General features: G+C 41.8%; 1 protein-coding gene across 2 annotated transcripts in view; it reads left to right on the top strand.

The window, feature by feature from the left end:
• Window positions 1-14,545, top strand: part of LOC126251811 (solute carrier family 22 member 7-like) — a 144,724-nt gene that overhangs the window by 75,328 nt on the left and 54,851 nt on the right. For both annotated transcript variants that reach the window (XM_049952456.1, XM_049952455.1), the window contains one exon: window positions 6,596-6,764. In XM_049952456.1, coding sequence (XP_049808413.1) covers window positions 6,596-6,764 — 169 coding nt within the window. The remainder of the gene's footprint in view (window positions 1-6,595; window positions 6,765-14,545) is intronic.

Here is a 14,545-nt window from a genome sequence, read left to right as displayed (position 1 = left end):
AGGCGAGTGAGTCAAGTGTGCTCGTTCGGCTCGTAAGTTTACCTGATATTTTAAGCTGCCATTAGACTGTTCCATATGTTAGAAATTTCGTGTGAGAGGTGCCCAGCGTCACATTAACAATTCATTTTCAGTATGCAGGGTGAGTCACTAACTATTGCCACCCAGCAAATGCCGAAAGTATGATAGTAGCAGAAACGTTTGTGGGACAAATGTTGCATGGGACAACAGGGGCCATTATATGACGTTGGTTTTTTGTTGCTAACTGAGGTCGCGTCAGAGATATGAAAGTCAACTTCGGTTTTTTCAATGGAATGCTATAGTTTCGTACCTATTTTCTGATAGCGGCCAACGAGACGAATTCAATGACGTGTAACAGTAGGGTCTTTCAAGGTCAAAGAAGGTCAAAAAGGTGGCATGAACGTCCATTTACAGAAGGTATTCGAAGTGATGAGCACTGATATCAATGCAGTGCTCCAATCTTCCTATCAGGTATTGAGTGGTATTCCTTATTACTTTGGCACTTATCGAAGCACGTGCTCTGACAATTGTCTCTCGAACATCTTCAGGTGTAGTTGGAACGTCTTTATAGACAATGTCTTTTGCGAATACCCACAAGAAAAATTCCAGAGACGTAAAGTCTGGCGAAAGAGCTGTCCACGACACATCTGCTCCGTGTCCAATCCATCGATCTGGGAATTGTCTCTGAAATTCATTTCTAACCATCAGCGAAAAATATGCCGGGCAACTACACACCAAGGAACAAGAATTCCATAAAAACGGTGCAACAAATAGCGTAAGGTCCGACCTCAACATGGATTACTAACAGACCCTCATTACTCAGCACTCGCTAACAGTTTGTCTCAGACGAGGTACACTTGCAATACGGAATGCAGAAAGTGCACGGCCGGTAAAAGACCTTATCACATCGGTGAAATAATCGTCCAACAGCATCAGAGGAGCAGGTTGCCACTTTAATCTCCCAATAAGACAATAGGTAAACGGCCATCAACTGCTTGGCTGCCAGAACATTTCAAGACACAGCCTTTACGACTGTCGCCTACACAACGCCTTTTTAAAACATCTCTTCACCGACCGGGTAACCTCCCTTCATCGGGCAATCGCACCGCCTTCTCTCTGCTTCCCAACTAAACTCACTCGCGCCTAAGAGTTAGCATCTCTGAACAAATAGCGATACCCGAAATGCCGGCATGGCTCAGTTGCAGTACAGCATCTGCGTAGTGCAGGAAACCGATGACCTGAAGCTTGTCATGCAAGCTTCTTACATTGCAGCAAAGCATTTTACATGGTCGACTTCGACATATTGATTTTCTTTTATCAGTCCCCTGACTGGTTTGATGCTGCCCGCCACGAAATCCTTTCCTGTGCCTACCTCTTCATCTCTGTGTAGCACCTGCAACCTACGTTGTTCGCTTTATGTATTTTAGTATTTGTCTTTCTCTACAAATTTTTAACTCCTACAACTCACACTAATATGATGGAACTTAATCCCGGTTGCCTTAACAGATGTCCTATTACTCTGTCCTTTCTTCTAGTCAGTGTTTTCAATCTCTTTCCTCTTCGATTCCACGCAGAATCTCCTCATTCCTTACCTTAACAGTACACCTAATTTTCGATAGTCGTCTATAGCATCAAATCTTAAGTACTTCGATTGTTTTCTGTTCCGGTTTTCCCACATTCCATGTTTCACTGCCGTGCAATGATGTGCTCAAAACATACTTTCTCAGAAACTGCATCCATTATTTTAATTATTTTAGGCCTATGTTTGATATTAGTAGATTTGTCTTGGCCAAGAATTTCCAACGCAAGTCTGACCTTTCATGACCTCCTTGATTCGTCAGTCAGTGGTTATTTTGCTGCCTAGGCAGTAGATTTCCTTAACTTCATTTATTTCGTGACCATCAACCCCGATGTTTAGTTTCTCGCACTCCTCATTTCTGCTACTTTTCATTACTTTTGTCTCCCTTCAATTTACTCTCAATCCATATGCTGTATATACAGTTCTTCTTCAACCTCACTCCGAATAGCAATGTCATCAACGAATGTTATAATTGATGTCCTTTCACTTTGAATTTTAATTCCACTCCCTAATCTTTTTTTTTTTTTTTTTTTTTTTTTTGCATCATTGCTTCTTCGATGTGTAGGTTGAACAGTAAGTACGAAAAACTACGTCCTTGTCGTACACCCGTTTTTATCCGAGCATTTCGTTCATGGTCTTCACTCTTTTTATCCCCTCTTGGCCCTTGTACATACTGCATTTTACCCATCTCTCCTTACAGCTTATACCTGTTTTCCACAGAAGTTAGAACACTTTACTCCATTTGTCACTGTCAGACGCTTTCTCCATCCTGAAAAATCCTAAGAACGTGTTTTGATTGTTCTTTAGACTTGCTCTCAATATCAACCACAAAGTCAGAATTGCCTCTCTGCTGCCTTCACCTTTCCTTAAGCCAAACTTATCGTCGTCTAACACATCCTCAATTTCCTCTTAGTTATTCTGTATATTAATCATCTTCGATTCAAGAGCTGTTAAGTTGATTGTGTGAAAATTATCGCACTTGTCGGCTCTTACAGTCTTGTGAACTATGTGAATGACATTTTCCGAACGTCAGGCGGTATACAGCCAGACTCAGTATTCTACACCAACGTGATTAGTCGTTTCGTTGTACTTCCCCCGGTGAGTTTAGAAATTATGATGGAACGTTATCTGTTGTTTCTGGCTTAAGAGATCTGAAGTCTTCAAAAGTTCTTCTAAGTTCTGATTTTAACTTTGGATCCCTACCTCCTCTGTATCTAGTCCTCTCCAACTTCATCAGACGTTTCTTTCCACTCACAAAGGTCTACTCTTTCTATCTGTCTGCTCTCTCGCTTTGCATCTAGAAGAAGAATTCCTATTCCACTCTAAATATTACCTTTCTTGCATTCACTTTCACCGAAGACTGTTAAGACTCTTCTATACGCTGAGTCATCAGTTCCTTCTCGATTCCTCCACATTTCTCATAGAGTCATTTCGTCTTAGTTTCCCTGCACTTATTTCACACCTCAGCGACTTGTGTATCTGTACTCCTGAATTTCTGTTAAGAATTTCGTACTTCCTTCTATCACGGACCAACTGAAATTTCTTTACAACTTCTGTGACATCCATTTTTGAGATCTCCACTCCTCTTAAACCGCACTGCCATTAGAGCTCTTCCATGCTGCAGTACCTGTGGCTTACCTATTCATTCTGTAGCCGTATCTGTTCATTCCTGAGCACTTCCGTATCCCCCTTCTTTGCATATCGATTCTTCCTGACTAGTCTCTTATACTTCAGTCTACTGTTCATCACTACTACATTGTCATATGAATCTGTATCCTGTCCTGGGTACGATTTACAATCTAGTATCTGATTTCAGAATATATCTCTAATCAGGATGTAATCCACGTAATATGTTACCTCATCTCCCGGCCTGTTCCAAGTATGCCTCCATCTCTTGTGACACATGAACCGACTATTAGCTATTAATAGCTGAAATAATTAGAGAAATGAATTAGTCTTTCTCCTCTCTCGTTCCTAGTACGAAGCCCATATTCTTCCGTAACCCTAGCTCCCATTCCTTCTCCTGCAACGGCATTCCAGTCCCCTATGACTAATAAATTTTCGTCTCCCTTTAGATACTGTATAAATCATTCAGCGTTTTTATACACTTTCTCCATCTCCTCACTTCCAGCTTGCGACGTCGATATATATGTCTGGACTACCGTTGTCGGTGTTGGTTTGCTGTCGATTCTGGTAACAAGAACTCTATCACTGAATTCTTGACAGGAACAAACTCCTTGCCATACTTTTCTATTCATAACGAATCCTACTCCCGTTACGCCATTTCCTGCTACTGTTGATTTTACGCTGTACTCATCTGACCAGAAATCCTCTTGTCTTCTTTCCATTTCACTACACTTAATTCCTCTGTACAGTATATATATTGAGCCTTTGGATTTCCCTTTCCAGATTTTCTAGCTGATCTAACACTTTGAGGCTTCTGGCATTCCACGCCCCGAATCGTAGAACGTTATCCTTTCGTTGGTTATCCATTCTTTATCTCATTGTCACGTCGCTCTTGGCAGTCCCCTCCTTGAGATCCCAATGGGGGCGAACCGGAATCTCTTTCCAATGGAGGGACCATAATGACACTTTTTTCAAGTACATGCTACATGTCCTTGAATACATATTATTTGCCTTTAATCTAGTGGTTTCCACTGACCTCTGCATCCTCATGACACTGGTCATTGTTAATTCTTCCGTCGTTAGGGGCAGTTTCCCACCCCACGGGCAAGAGAGTGCCGTGACCTCTGCCTGCTCCTCTGCCCCCTTTGACATGGCAGATGGCAGAATGAAGATGATTTATTATGCCGAGGTCTACGACTACGAATGCTAAATTTTATTCAAAGTTTAGGCGGTAGCGGTGTTCGAAACCGGGAATAGGATGCTTTGATTACTAATCAAAGAAGCTATCCCTAGACAAAGGGCGAAGCTAGCAGCTAATATTTTTCGAAAACTGAAGTGTAATAGATCGCTTACACCTGACATCTCTCCAGGAATGCGTCATGGCCGGCGTCATTAAGTCATTCTGTGTTAGTCGTCCCCAGGTTGCGGTATAAGGTAGTATACACTTTCAATGTATGTCAATGATGTGTCATCGCCTTTGTCCTTCAGCAAATACCACATGTACGCTGGTGACCTCAAGGTATATCTACGCAAAACTAATAAACTTGAGGACAGCTATCGAGAATCTCAGTACCGACATGTGAGAACTATCGCAATCGACGCAGGATATAGGATTAAAGCTCAACTAATCAAAGACCCACGCGTTGCTGGTCGATCATTCTAGGAACATTCGCACAAGTTATCATGATTCCCTACCATTTTAAACCTCAAATGCTACAAATATCAACTTCATTCCCTCATAAAATCTGAATTGCACTAGCACGTAACTGTAGTGTGAAAAAGGTATCAGGAAGTCTCCATGCCCTACAAGAATATAAAACGCAGTTCCCTCTTGACAAGAAAAAGACACTTGAGCGAACACTTATACTCGCAGTTACTTATTACAGCAATTATATCCTGCAACGCCTATCTTAGGAACGCATGGGACACCTGGAACTGGCTGCGGATGCCTATGTTCGTTATGTCTGTGATGTTCGACTCTCTCATCACATTTCCCCCATCTTATGCATTGATACCCTGAATGCTTGCAGACTGGTACAGAGAATGCCATACACTCTGACACCATGTTGTATCTCTCCAAGCCTTTAACGCTCTTGACTGATTTCCAAGGCAGAAACACGAGAGTAAAATCCTTTCTGTGTCAGTTTATCCTTCCGTCATTATCTCGAAGTCTTTCTCCGTAGCAGGAATCTAGCTCTGGAATGACCTCCATTGTTATATTAAACAACCGAATAGCATCTCCACCTACAGAAGAAAGCTAATGACATACCTACTAAAGCAACAATGATGATTACTGTTGTCCCCCGTACACCCTTCTTTGCAGCCATACCTTCTTCATTTAACAGTATTCTTAGCAGGTGCACTCTCCACTATAATTCCTGTTACTATTGACATTATTATTGATATTATTACTACTACTATCATGATTATGGTGTATATTATTATTATCATTGTTAGTAGCAGCAGCAGCTGCAGTAGATGTACTACCGGTATTAAGTCTATTATTCCTTATTCAGTATTATTTCCTCACATTGGCACTATAAACATGCAAATCATATTAATATCATTTATCGTATTAGAACTGTTATTTCTTGTATAACTACGACATACAAAGGTAATGTGTACGTCATACCCTGGTCTGATGTAAGAGAGGGCGCGAAGGCCCTAATCAGATAAGGTTAAATAAATAAGTAAAGTAAATAGATAAAATTAAACTAATCATAGGACAGGCAGATACCAAAATAAATTTCACTTAATAGTCAAATATGAGAGACTGCTTGTAAAACCCTGGTTCGACCAATACCTGAAATCTGCTTGTCTGCCTATGACCGTTACCAAGCAGTATTGATGGACTAAGTAACGACGATACAAATAAGAACTGCGGTTTTCGTCGTATGTTGGTTTAGTACTCGCGAACGCACCAGGCAGATGCTCATTCAACTCTGGTGTTAGACAACAGAAGAAAGTCTACAAGGATCATCTAATTGTCTACTGTTATAGTTCCGAATGTGTATGTTCTTAGAAGGGTCAACATGTATATTGTGTCTTCTTACATACAAGTAATGAGAAGACCATGATGGCTAAATTAGAGATATACAAGGCTATACAAGGCCACCCGAAGGCTTAGCGAGAATATCCCGTCCCTCACACCATCCAGGGCAGTGCAGTGGCACACGAATTCGCTGTTCCCCCTCGCCCCCCCCCCCCCTCTACCACGCAGCACACTGTAATATGGTTTGTGGAGAATGGATGTGGATGTGGATGTAGATATAAATGTATGATTTGTGCCAACCGTTTTGTTTTCCAATTATAATATTTTATTAGATGAAAACAAATTCAATAAAAATTTTATGTAGTTTTTTTGTGCTTCAGGTTTGGAACTGGCAGACATCAGACATCGTACGACCCTGAACTATTTCTCAAGCTGTTTCTTGGGAGTCGGCTTTATGGCAGCTGGCTTCTTAAGTTGGCTCCTGCGCAACTGGAATTACTTTATGTATTGTACAGCAGCGCTTTTCTTTGCGCTAATTTTATTTTCCAGGTAATATGAACCATGGGAATTTAAGGAAACTGTAATGTATTCCGAACACGCATTATAGTGACGATTATATAGTTGCAGTGCCCTGTTTAACATCACATTCCATCACGAATCCTTAAGGTTTCGCCATGTACAGGTTCATTACAATTAAACTTTCAAACCGCTGTAGAAATAACACTTCTGGGCAGAGTGACGTGTAATTGCAACTGAATTGTTAAGCGTTAAAAGGATAACAACCTAGAATGTGTGAGGTCTTTTACAGACAGGAAAGAGAGAAATGGATCTTCATGAGCTAGGCGTACTTGGACTCAGTGAGACGCACTGGAGAGTATGTGGCCACTTCATGACTGAAGCAAAGAATACAGTATATTTTTGTGGATGTGAGGATACGAGTAGAAATGGAGTTGCTATAGTGATTCCTAAGAATGTCTGTAATGCTGTCGTGGGCTGTGAGCCCGTTTGCAACAGAATAATCTCCATTAAAGTACAAGCACCTCCGTGCAGTATCAACATCATTCAGGTTTATGCTCAAACAGCAATTTTATCAGGCATAGGAACAGATGATTTCTATGAGCTGCTGGAAAACACTGTCAGAAATGTCCCCAAAAAGGTAACATTAGCCATCCAAGGTGGCTTTAATGCAAAGACAGGTAAGATTGTAATGACGGATATATGAGATCTATGGTTAGACTTCATGGCTTGGGAGTGAAAATGAGCGTGGGAAGCGGCTTATCTGTCTATAATACCCTCTTTCAACATCATCTACGGCGTCGATACACATAGATTTCTCGAGGGGTTAGGGTTAGAAATCTGATTTAATTCTGGTGAGACAATGCTGACGTACTTCGGTCCTAGATTACAAGACCTATCCTAGAGCAGACTGTGGCAGTGACCATATCATGCTGTATACGAAAATGAAATTAAAACTGAAAGCGACCAGCCGGCCGGACTGGCCGAGCGGTTCTAGGCCCTTCAGTTTGGTACGGCGTGACCGCTACGGTCGGAGGTTCGAATGCTGCCTCGGGCATGGATGTGTATGATGTCCTTAGGCTACTTAGGTTTAAGTAGTTCTATGTTGTATGGGACTGATGACCTCCGATGTTAAGTCCCATAGTGCTCAGAGCCGTTGAACCATTGAAAGTGACCAAAATGAAAAGAGTAAGGCAGATTCGTCTGACAGATTTAGAGAGAAAATAAGACAAAGACTCGAAAAATTAACAGAGGAAGGAGTAGCTCCATAAATATGGGACAAAATGAAAGATATGATCAGTTAATCTCTCCCTGAACAGGTTACTAAGACCCCTCAATCGAAGAATCCCTGGATTTCGAAGAAAACTCCACTACTCGTCGAAGAACGGAGCACACTAAAGAAACGTGGCATACAAACCGCTCAAGATGAAGAAGCATACAAAGAACTTTGCCGCAAAATACAGAGCAGCTGCCTAATTGACGTGACACACTATCTCACCAGTATTTGTGATGACATAGGACAACATCAAAAACGAAATGGAACGCATGACCTGTCCAAGAAGATAAACAGCATCACCCCAGAGTTCAAACCGCGCACGTGGATAGTAGAATATATAGATGGCACTGTTTTTAGTGAGAAGCATTTAGCAATAGCTAGGTGGGAAAAACACTGTGAAACACTGTATTGCAAAGGAAACAACATCAAAGAAGAGAACATTGGTATGTAATCAAATAAAGAAACTGGTATTCTGTACAGTGAAATCGAAAATGCCATTAAGCACTCTGAAAAACAACAAATCCCCAGGTATAGATGGTACTTTCAGAGAAATGCTGATTGCGATGGGAGAGGAAAGCATGCATGCCCTACATTTAATATTTAATAAGGTGAGGAAAACGGGTGAATGGCCTAAAAACTGGACTACATCTGTTCTAATACCTCTGCACAAGAAAGGATCAGTTAGGGACAGCTCCAACTACAGCACCATACCATTAATATCACATGCTATTAAAGTTCTCCTGCATATAATAAATCAACGCCTAAAAATTTTCAGCAGTCCCACATTTCCGCAGATCAAGCGGGTTTCGTGTCAAGTAAAGGTACTCGAGAGGCAGTCTTGAACTTAAGGCATATAACTGAAAAATGTTATGAGTTCTGTGCCCCTGCCTATATCTACTTCCTAGATTGTAAGAAGGTCTCTTTGATTGTGTCATGTGGGACAAGTTGTGGCATATGCTCTATGAGTCTGGGGTTCCAAAACACCTGGCATCCTTATTAAATGGTGTCTATAATAGCCATACCGCAACCATAAAAGTGGATGGTGAATACTCGGAATTTTTCGATGTGACAAATGGCGTCAGACAAGGTCGCATACTGTCACCTCAGCTCTACAATGTCTATGCAGAGTGTGTAATCAGGAAAGCGCTGGATGGCTGGGACAGTGCGATCTCAATTGGCGGCAGGAAAATCAACAAATTGCGCTTCGCAAATGGCACTACACTCATAGCAGGAAGCGAGGAAGAACTTGGTAATCTGATCTCAAGAGTAAAAGATATTAGTCCAAACTTTGTCCTAGAGATATACATGAAAAAACCAAATTGATGGTTATAAATCGAAAAGAGATCGATCAAAACCTGCTTACAAGATGATTAGGCAATCGGGAGATAGTGAGTCATTATGTATATCTAGGTTCTCTGATCAATTGCGCAGAAAAGTGTGATAAAGAGATACGACGATGAATCATTCTTGGCGGAGCCACAATGGTCAAACTCATTAAGATACGGCAGAATCGAGCAATATCCAAGACAACGAAGATTCGCTTGGTAGAAGCATTGGTGTTTTCTGTATTCTTATACGGATGCGAGACCTGGACCGTGAAAGTTAGCGATAAGAGCCGCACTGATGCCTTCGAGACGTGGTGTTGGCGGAGGATGCTACGTGTACCGTGGACACAAAAAAAAAAAATGTTTCAATGACAGAAGAACTTATAATTACAAGAAGGTTATCTTCTCGTATCAGACAAAGACACCTTCAGGTCCTTGTGCACGTCTTGACAAGGAAAAGGGATAATTTAGGGAAGACCATCGTGAAGGGAATAACTGAGGGCAGAAGACGACTTGGTGGAGCAGCAAACAGATGGTTGGATCAAGCGAAGAAGATTACCAGCCGGACTCTCCACATCATATTAAGAAAGGCCGAAGATCGCTGTGGATGGAGACATCTGTATAAGTTTCAACTACATAAGAATGAATGAGGAAATAAGGTCAGAACACTCAGCAATGAGTAAAACGACTAATGAGAGGGAGATCATCGGAGAGGGGGAAAATGTTCGGCAAAAGATAATAAATAGTTAAAAATGTAGCGAAAGATGTCGCTGTAAGCAACATAATTTAATAGTGATCGACTAAAAACTATAAATGAATCATACAACAATGCCTAAGGTGTACGTTTGACGTTAAACAAACTGTACGGGTCAGTGTACATGGGTGTACAGGTGTATTACTCTTAGTGACGCAAGCCCATCCACCAGGGCAAGGTCGTATCACATCGAATGGGAAATATGGGAAAACTCGGTGTCTTAATTCTCCTGAGGCCAAACACCGCATAAAACATCAATTACATAGGTTTTTGATTGTCCTGAGGTCAGAAACCGCATAAAAAAATCGATCAAAATCAAATAGGGTTATTAATTTCCATGTAACTGGCGCAAAACAGGTTCAGTATGCTGTCTACCGATTTCTGCAACAAGTTGAAATCGAGAACAGCATGTTCCAAAACTGATGGAAGTGTTTCCAGGGGTCACCTTCACAATGTGTTGTGGAATGCGTGCCTTCAATGCAGCTAAGTTTGCATTCGGAACACTGAACACCACATTTTTCAGGTAGCCCCATAGCCAGAAGTCACACGGATTAAAATCAGGTGATCCTGACTGCGAGGTTGTGCGGAAATGGCGGCTGATAATTCTAGCATTTTCAAAATGGCGCCTCAGCAGCCGCTTAACTGGATTTTCAATGTGCGGAGGTGCGCCACCTTCCATAAAAATGATGTCATCCACACTTCCCCGCTGTTGGAGAGGTGGAATGACGTGGTTGCGCAAAAGGCACTCATAACGCTTACCAGTGACGGTACAGGTAACAGGACCGAAAACAGCTGACTCTTCAAAAAAATGTGGCCCTATGATAAATGACGCAGTAAACCCACACCACTCAGTCACCTTTTCAAGATGAAGTGGTTCGATTTGTTTCCTTTGCCCTTATTCGACAATTCTGTTAGTGACGTATCCCATCAGATGGAAGTAAACTTCGTCGGTCCACAAAATATTCCACGGCAAATCATTGTCCGCATCCATGCGAGCAAGAAATTCTACAGGAAAGGTCTCTCTTGCTGGCAGGTCAACTGGAAGCAACTCGTGTACATAGGTAATTTTGAATGAATAGCAACGGAGGATGTTTGGTAGGATTTAACGCACCGTGCTCACGGGTATGTCCAATGATCGGGCAATTCTCCGTACACTACACGTTTCCACAGCAGCACTGCTGTAGCCTCTGTATCCACTGACGTCGAATCAATTCGTTTCCTCCCTCTACCAGGTTGCACACCAAAAGAAACTGTCTTTTAGAATTTCTGAGTCATTTTCTCCAGAACGATCAGAACCGTGGCAGTCATCGGACCAACGCGTTTTTCAAACCCTTCAGTGTCCGGAACTTCTGCAGAGCGACCGACGTGTGCACAGTAATTATTCTTGTAATGCAGCTTTACAAGCAGAGCATGATCCTGCATTGCGACAGTCAAGGCGAACGTCGCACACGCGAAAGGAAGAAAAGCCATTTACCCGGCGTGTTTATACGAACTTCAACGGGTCTTGAGTATGACAGGTGTTTTCATTTACGTATTGTGACACATACAACGCCGTCTGTTGATCAATTTTCAAAGGTTTTTTCTTCTGCCAAACGTTTTCCCCCTTCTGCGATACTATTCCGTTGGAATTTGACGCCATTCTGACCAGTGGTGTTATTGCTACAGTGTTTTGAAAGTGTAACTGCAATTATAATCGGTTAAAGGCGCTGCAGTCTGGAAACGCAAGACCGCTACGGTCGCAGGTTCGAATCCTGCCTCGGGCATGGATGTTTGTGATGTCCTTAGGTTAGTTACTTTTAACTAGTACTAAGTTCTAGGGGACTAATGACCTCAGCAGTTGAGTCCCATAGTGCTCAGAGCCATTTGAACCATTTTTTTGCAATTATAATCACACTGTATATCTCTTACGCTTTGTTAATTATTGTTAGTATTATTACAATGTAATTTTGTGTCCATTTATGTCCTGCAGGAAATATGTATTGATCTTGGTATCGTTGTAGTGACAAAACAAAATGAAAAACTACTATGTTGAGAACACTGAGGCATATACAGTTGTATCGGATACAAGGATAGTTGTTACTTTACGAAACATTTGATTTCGTATTTTCCGCTTGTCTTTTTGACAATGGCAACATAGAAACTATTTAGGAACATTATCGTCTAAAATAATCCGTCGTGCTGTGTGTTTTCTTCCATTTGTTTCCTTTGTCGGGAAAAATCGTGATATTAATCTCAGTCCTGTTGCATGTACTTGTCCATTGTGTGTTCTTATAGTCGAGACTTTGTGTTTTCCTTTCGGGAGCACAGATGAATAATTTTTGTGGTTGTTGAATACATGAACACGCTTCTTGTAGTTTACCATGCGAGTACACAATCATTTTAAATTCACTTAATAAGAATGGAAAAGTATTATCTTGATATTTATTGATACCATTGAAATACAATACTATTTCATGCACGGTAGTTGAATGGAGTTGTATTCATGCTCTGACTACAGCCCAGACTTTTACTTTTCCGGGTACAATTTTCGATTGTGTGTGGTTCTTCAGAAACTTTTTTGGGAGGGCGTGCCTGAAATATTGAGCAAATTTAGGTGTTCTGTTCGGTAGTTTACTTTTTTGTCTTCATTCAAATTGTATCAATGGATTTAAATGCTTTTCTTTCAGTGCATTGTATTTTGTATTCGCTACTGTACTGGTGGAGCTGCGCCATTTTTTAATGTTAAAATTATTCTCTCACACACCCTTTCTCCGTCGACATCCTAGATATATAATCTGCAAGCCACGACACGGTGCATGGGTGGGGGGGGGGGGTACCTCGTACAACTGCAAGTCTGTATTTTCGCTGTTCCACTCGCAAATGATATGAGGAAAAAACGACTATCTGTATTCTTCCTTAGTGTCCCAGTTTCCTTTATCAGCGGGGGAAAAATTGACTCTTATTGCCCACATTTTGTCTTTGTAATGGAAGCATATAGACAGTCGTTTGCGAGCGAGCAGGAAAGGGAATGATTAGTATTCTTACAACATAACCTCCACCACGCACAGTCTAATGCCTTGCAGGTTACGTATGTAGATGTAGATGTGGAAAGGTTGTGTGGGAGAGCAATGCGCTGACTCGAACTGCAGTGTCCGACGTACATTGTTAATTAATTATACGTAGTAGCTCAGCACTTTCTGTCTTTGTATGTATAAGGAAGTCTATGCGGCCAATCTGAGCTACAATGATGATTAGAATAGAAATACCAAAAAGTAAAAAGGTAGACTAATTAAATTTCTCGAATACATTTGTCTAGGTAACATATTTTAGAGATCAATATTCCCAGATCACAGGGTAATGGAAGCACGAGATCATCCATTGCAAATATAAAGTACTGGTACGATAAAAATTGGTTCAATTGCCAGAATGTTAAAGCAACAATGGAAACGCGCATGTATTGTGTTCTACAGATGTCAGTTTGTGCGATGGAGTTCCATGTCTGTTGCATTGGTGCATTTGGTTGGTCAATACAGGGACAGCTAATGTCGTCCGTGGATGAAGCAGAATTGTTCTCAAATGACGACCGATGCGTTCTAGACTGGAGACAGACCGGCTGGTAGGGCAGGCGAAGGCAACGTGTCAACACATGTTGGGTTAAAGCAGCGGTATTTGAGGAGCGTAATCCTATTGGGGAGCACCCCCTGGAATGCTTTTAATGAATGACAGCACAATAAATCGAATCACACAAAAATTAGCAGTCAAAGTGCGTTGGATAGCCATGAGAGTCCTCCTCTTGTCGTACTAAAACGCACCTAACGAAGACCATAGCTCTAGCTGCATGTACAGTGTAGTGTGCCTAGTACGCAGTTAGATTGGTAGCATGTCCTCAACTGACGTCCAAATAAGCAATACACGGCCATCTCTGGGACAGAGGCAGAAACAGTTTTCATCACGAAATACAACTTTTCTCCACCTAACCCTCAAATGAGCTCTCGCTTGATATCACTGAAGTCGAAAATGGCGGTGGTTTGGCGTCAGTGGAATAGACGCTAGAGAGCGCCTGTCTTGGATCCGTCGTCGAAGTAACCAATACGTAACATTTTGTTGTGTCACTGCGGTGCCAGCTGCTTCTCAGATTGCTGCTACAGGTGCAATACGATGCGAAAGAGCACCGTGCCAATGTCGATAGTCGTCCCTCTCGGCAGTGTCACGTGACAGTCTGGAACCTGGTCTCCTTGTAACCTTACGTTCTCGTGACCTCCGCTACAGCAATCACGTACACTGGCTACATTCCTGCCAAGTCATCAGCAACATTGCAGAAGGAACATAGAGTTTTTTGTACGCCTATTAGATGACATCGTTTGAACTCAATGTGACGTTGATGATGTCGACTTTGGCCCCTCAAAGGTATTGTTGACTATTTCAACTCACCATGTCCAGTTTTAAAGGTAACTGACACACTACCGTCGCAACGTGTGTT

The sequence above is a fragment of the Schistocerca nitens genome, chromosome 4 (genome assembly GCF_023898315.1).
Source record: "Schistocerca nitens isolate TAMUIC-IGC-003100 chromosome 4, iqSchNite1.1, whole genome shotgun sequence".
NCBI lineage: Eukaryota > Metazoa > Arthropoda > Insecta > Orthoptera > Acrididae > Schistocerca > Schistocerca nitens.
Note: the sequence above shows the minus strand (reverse complement) of the source record. Positions and strands in the feature narration are given on the sequence as shown.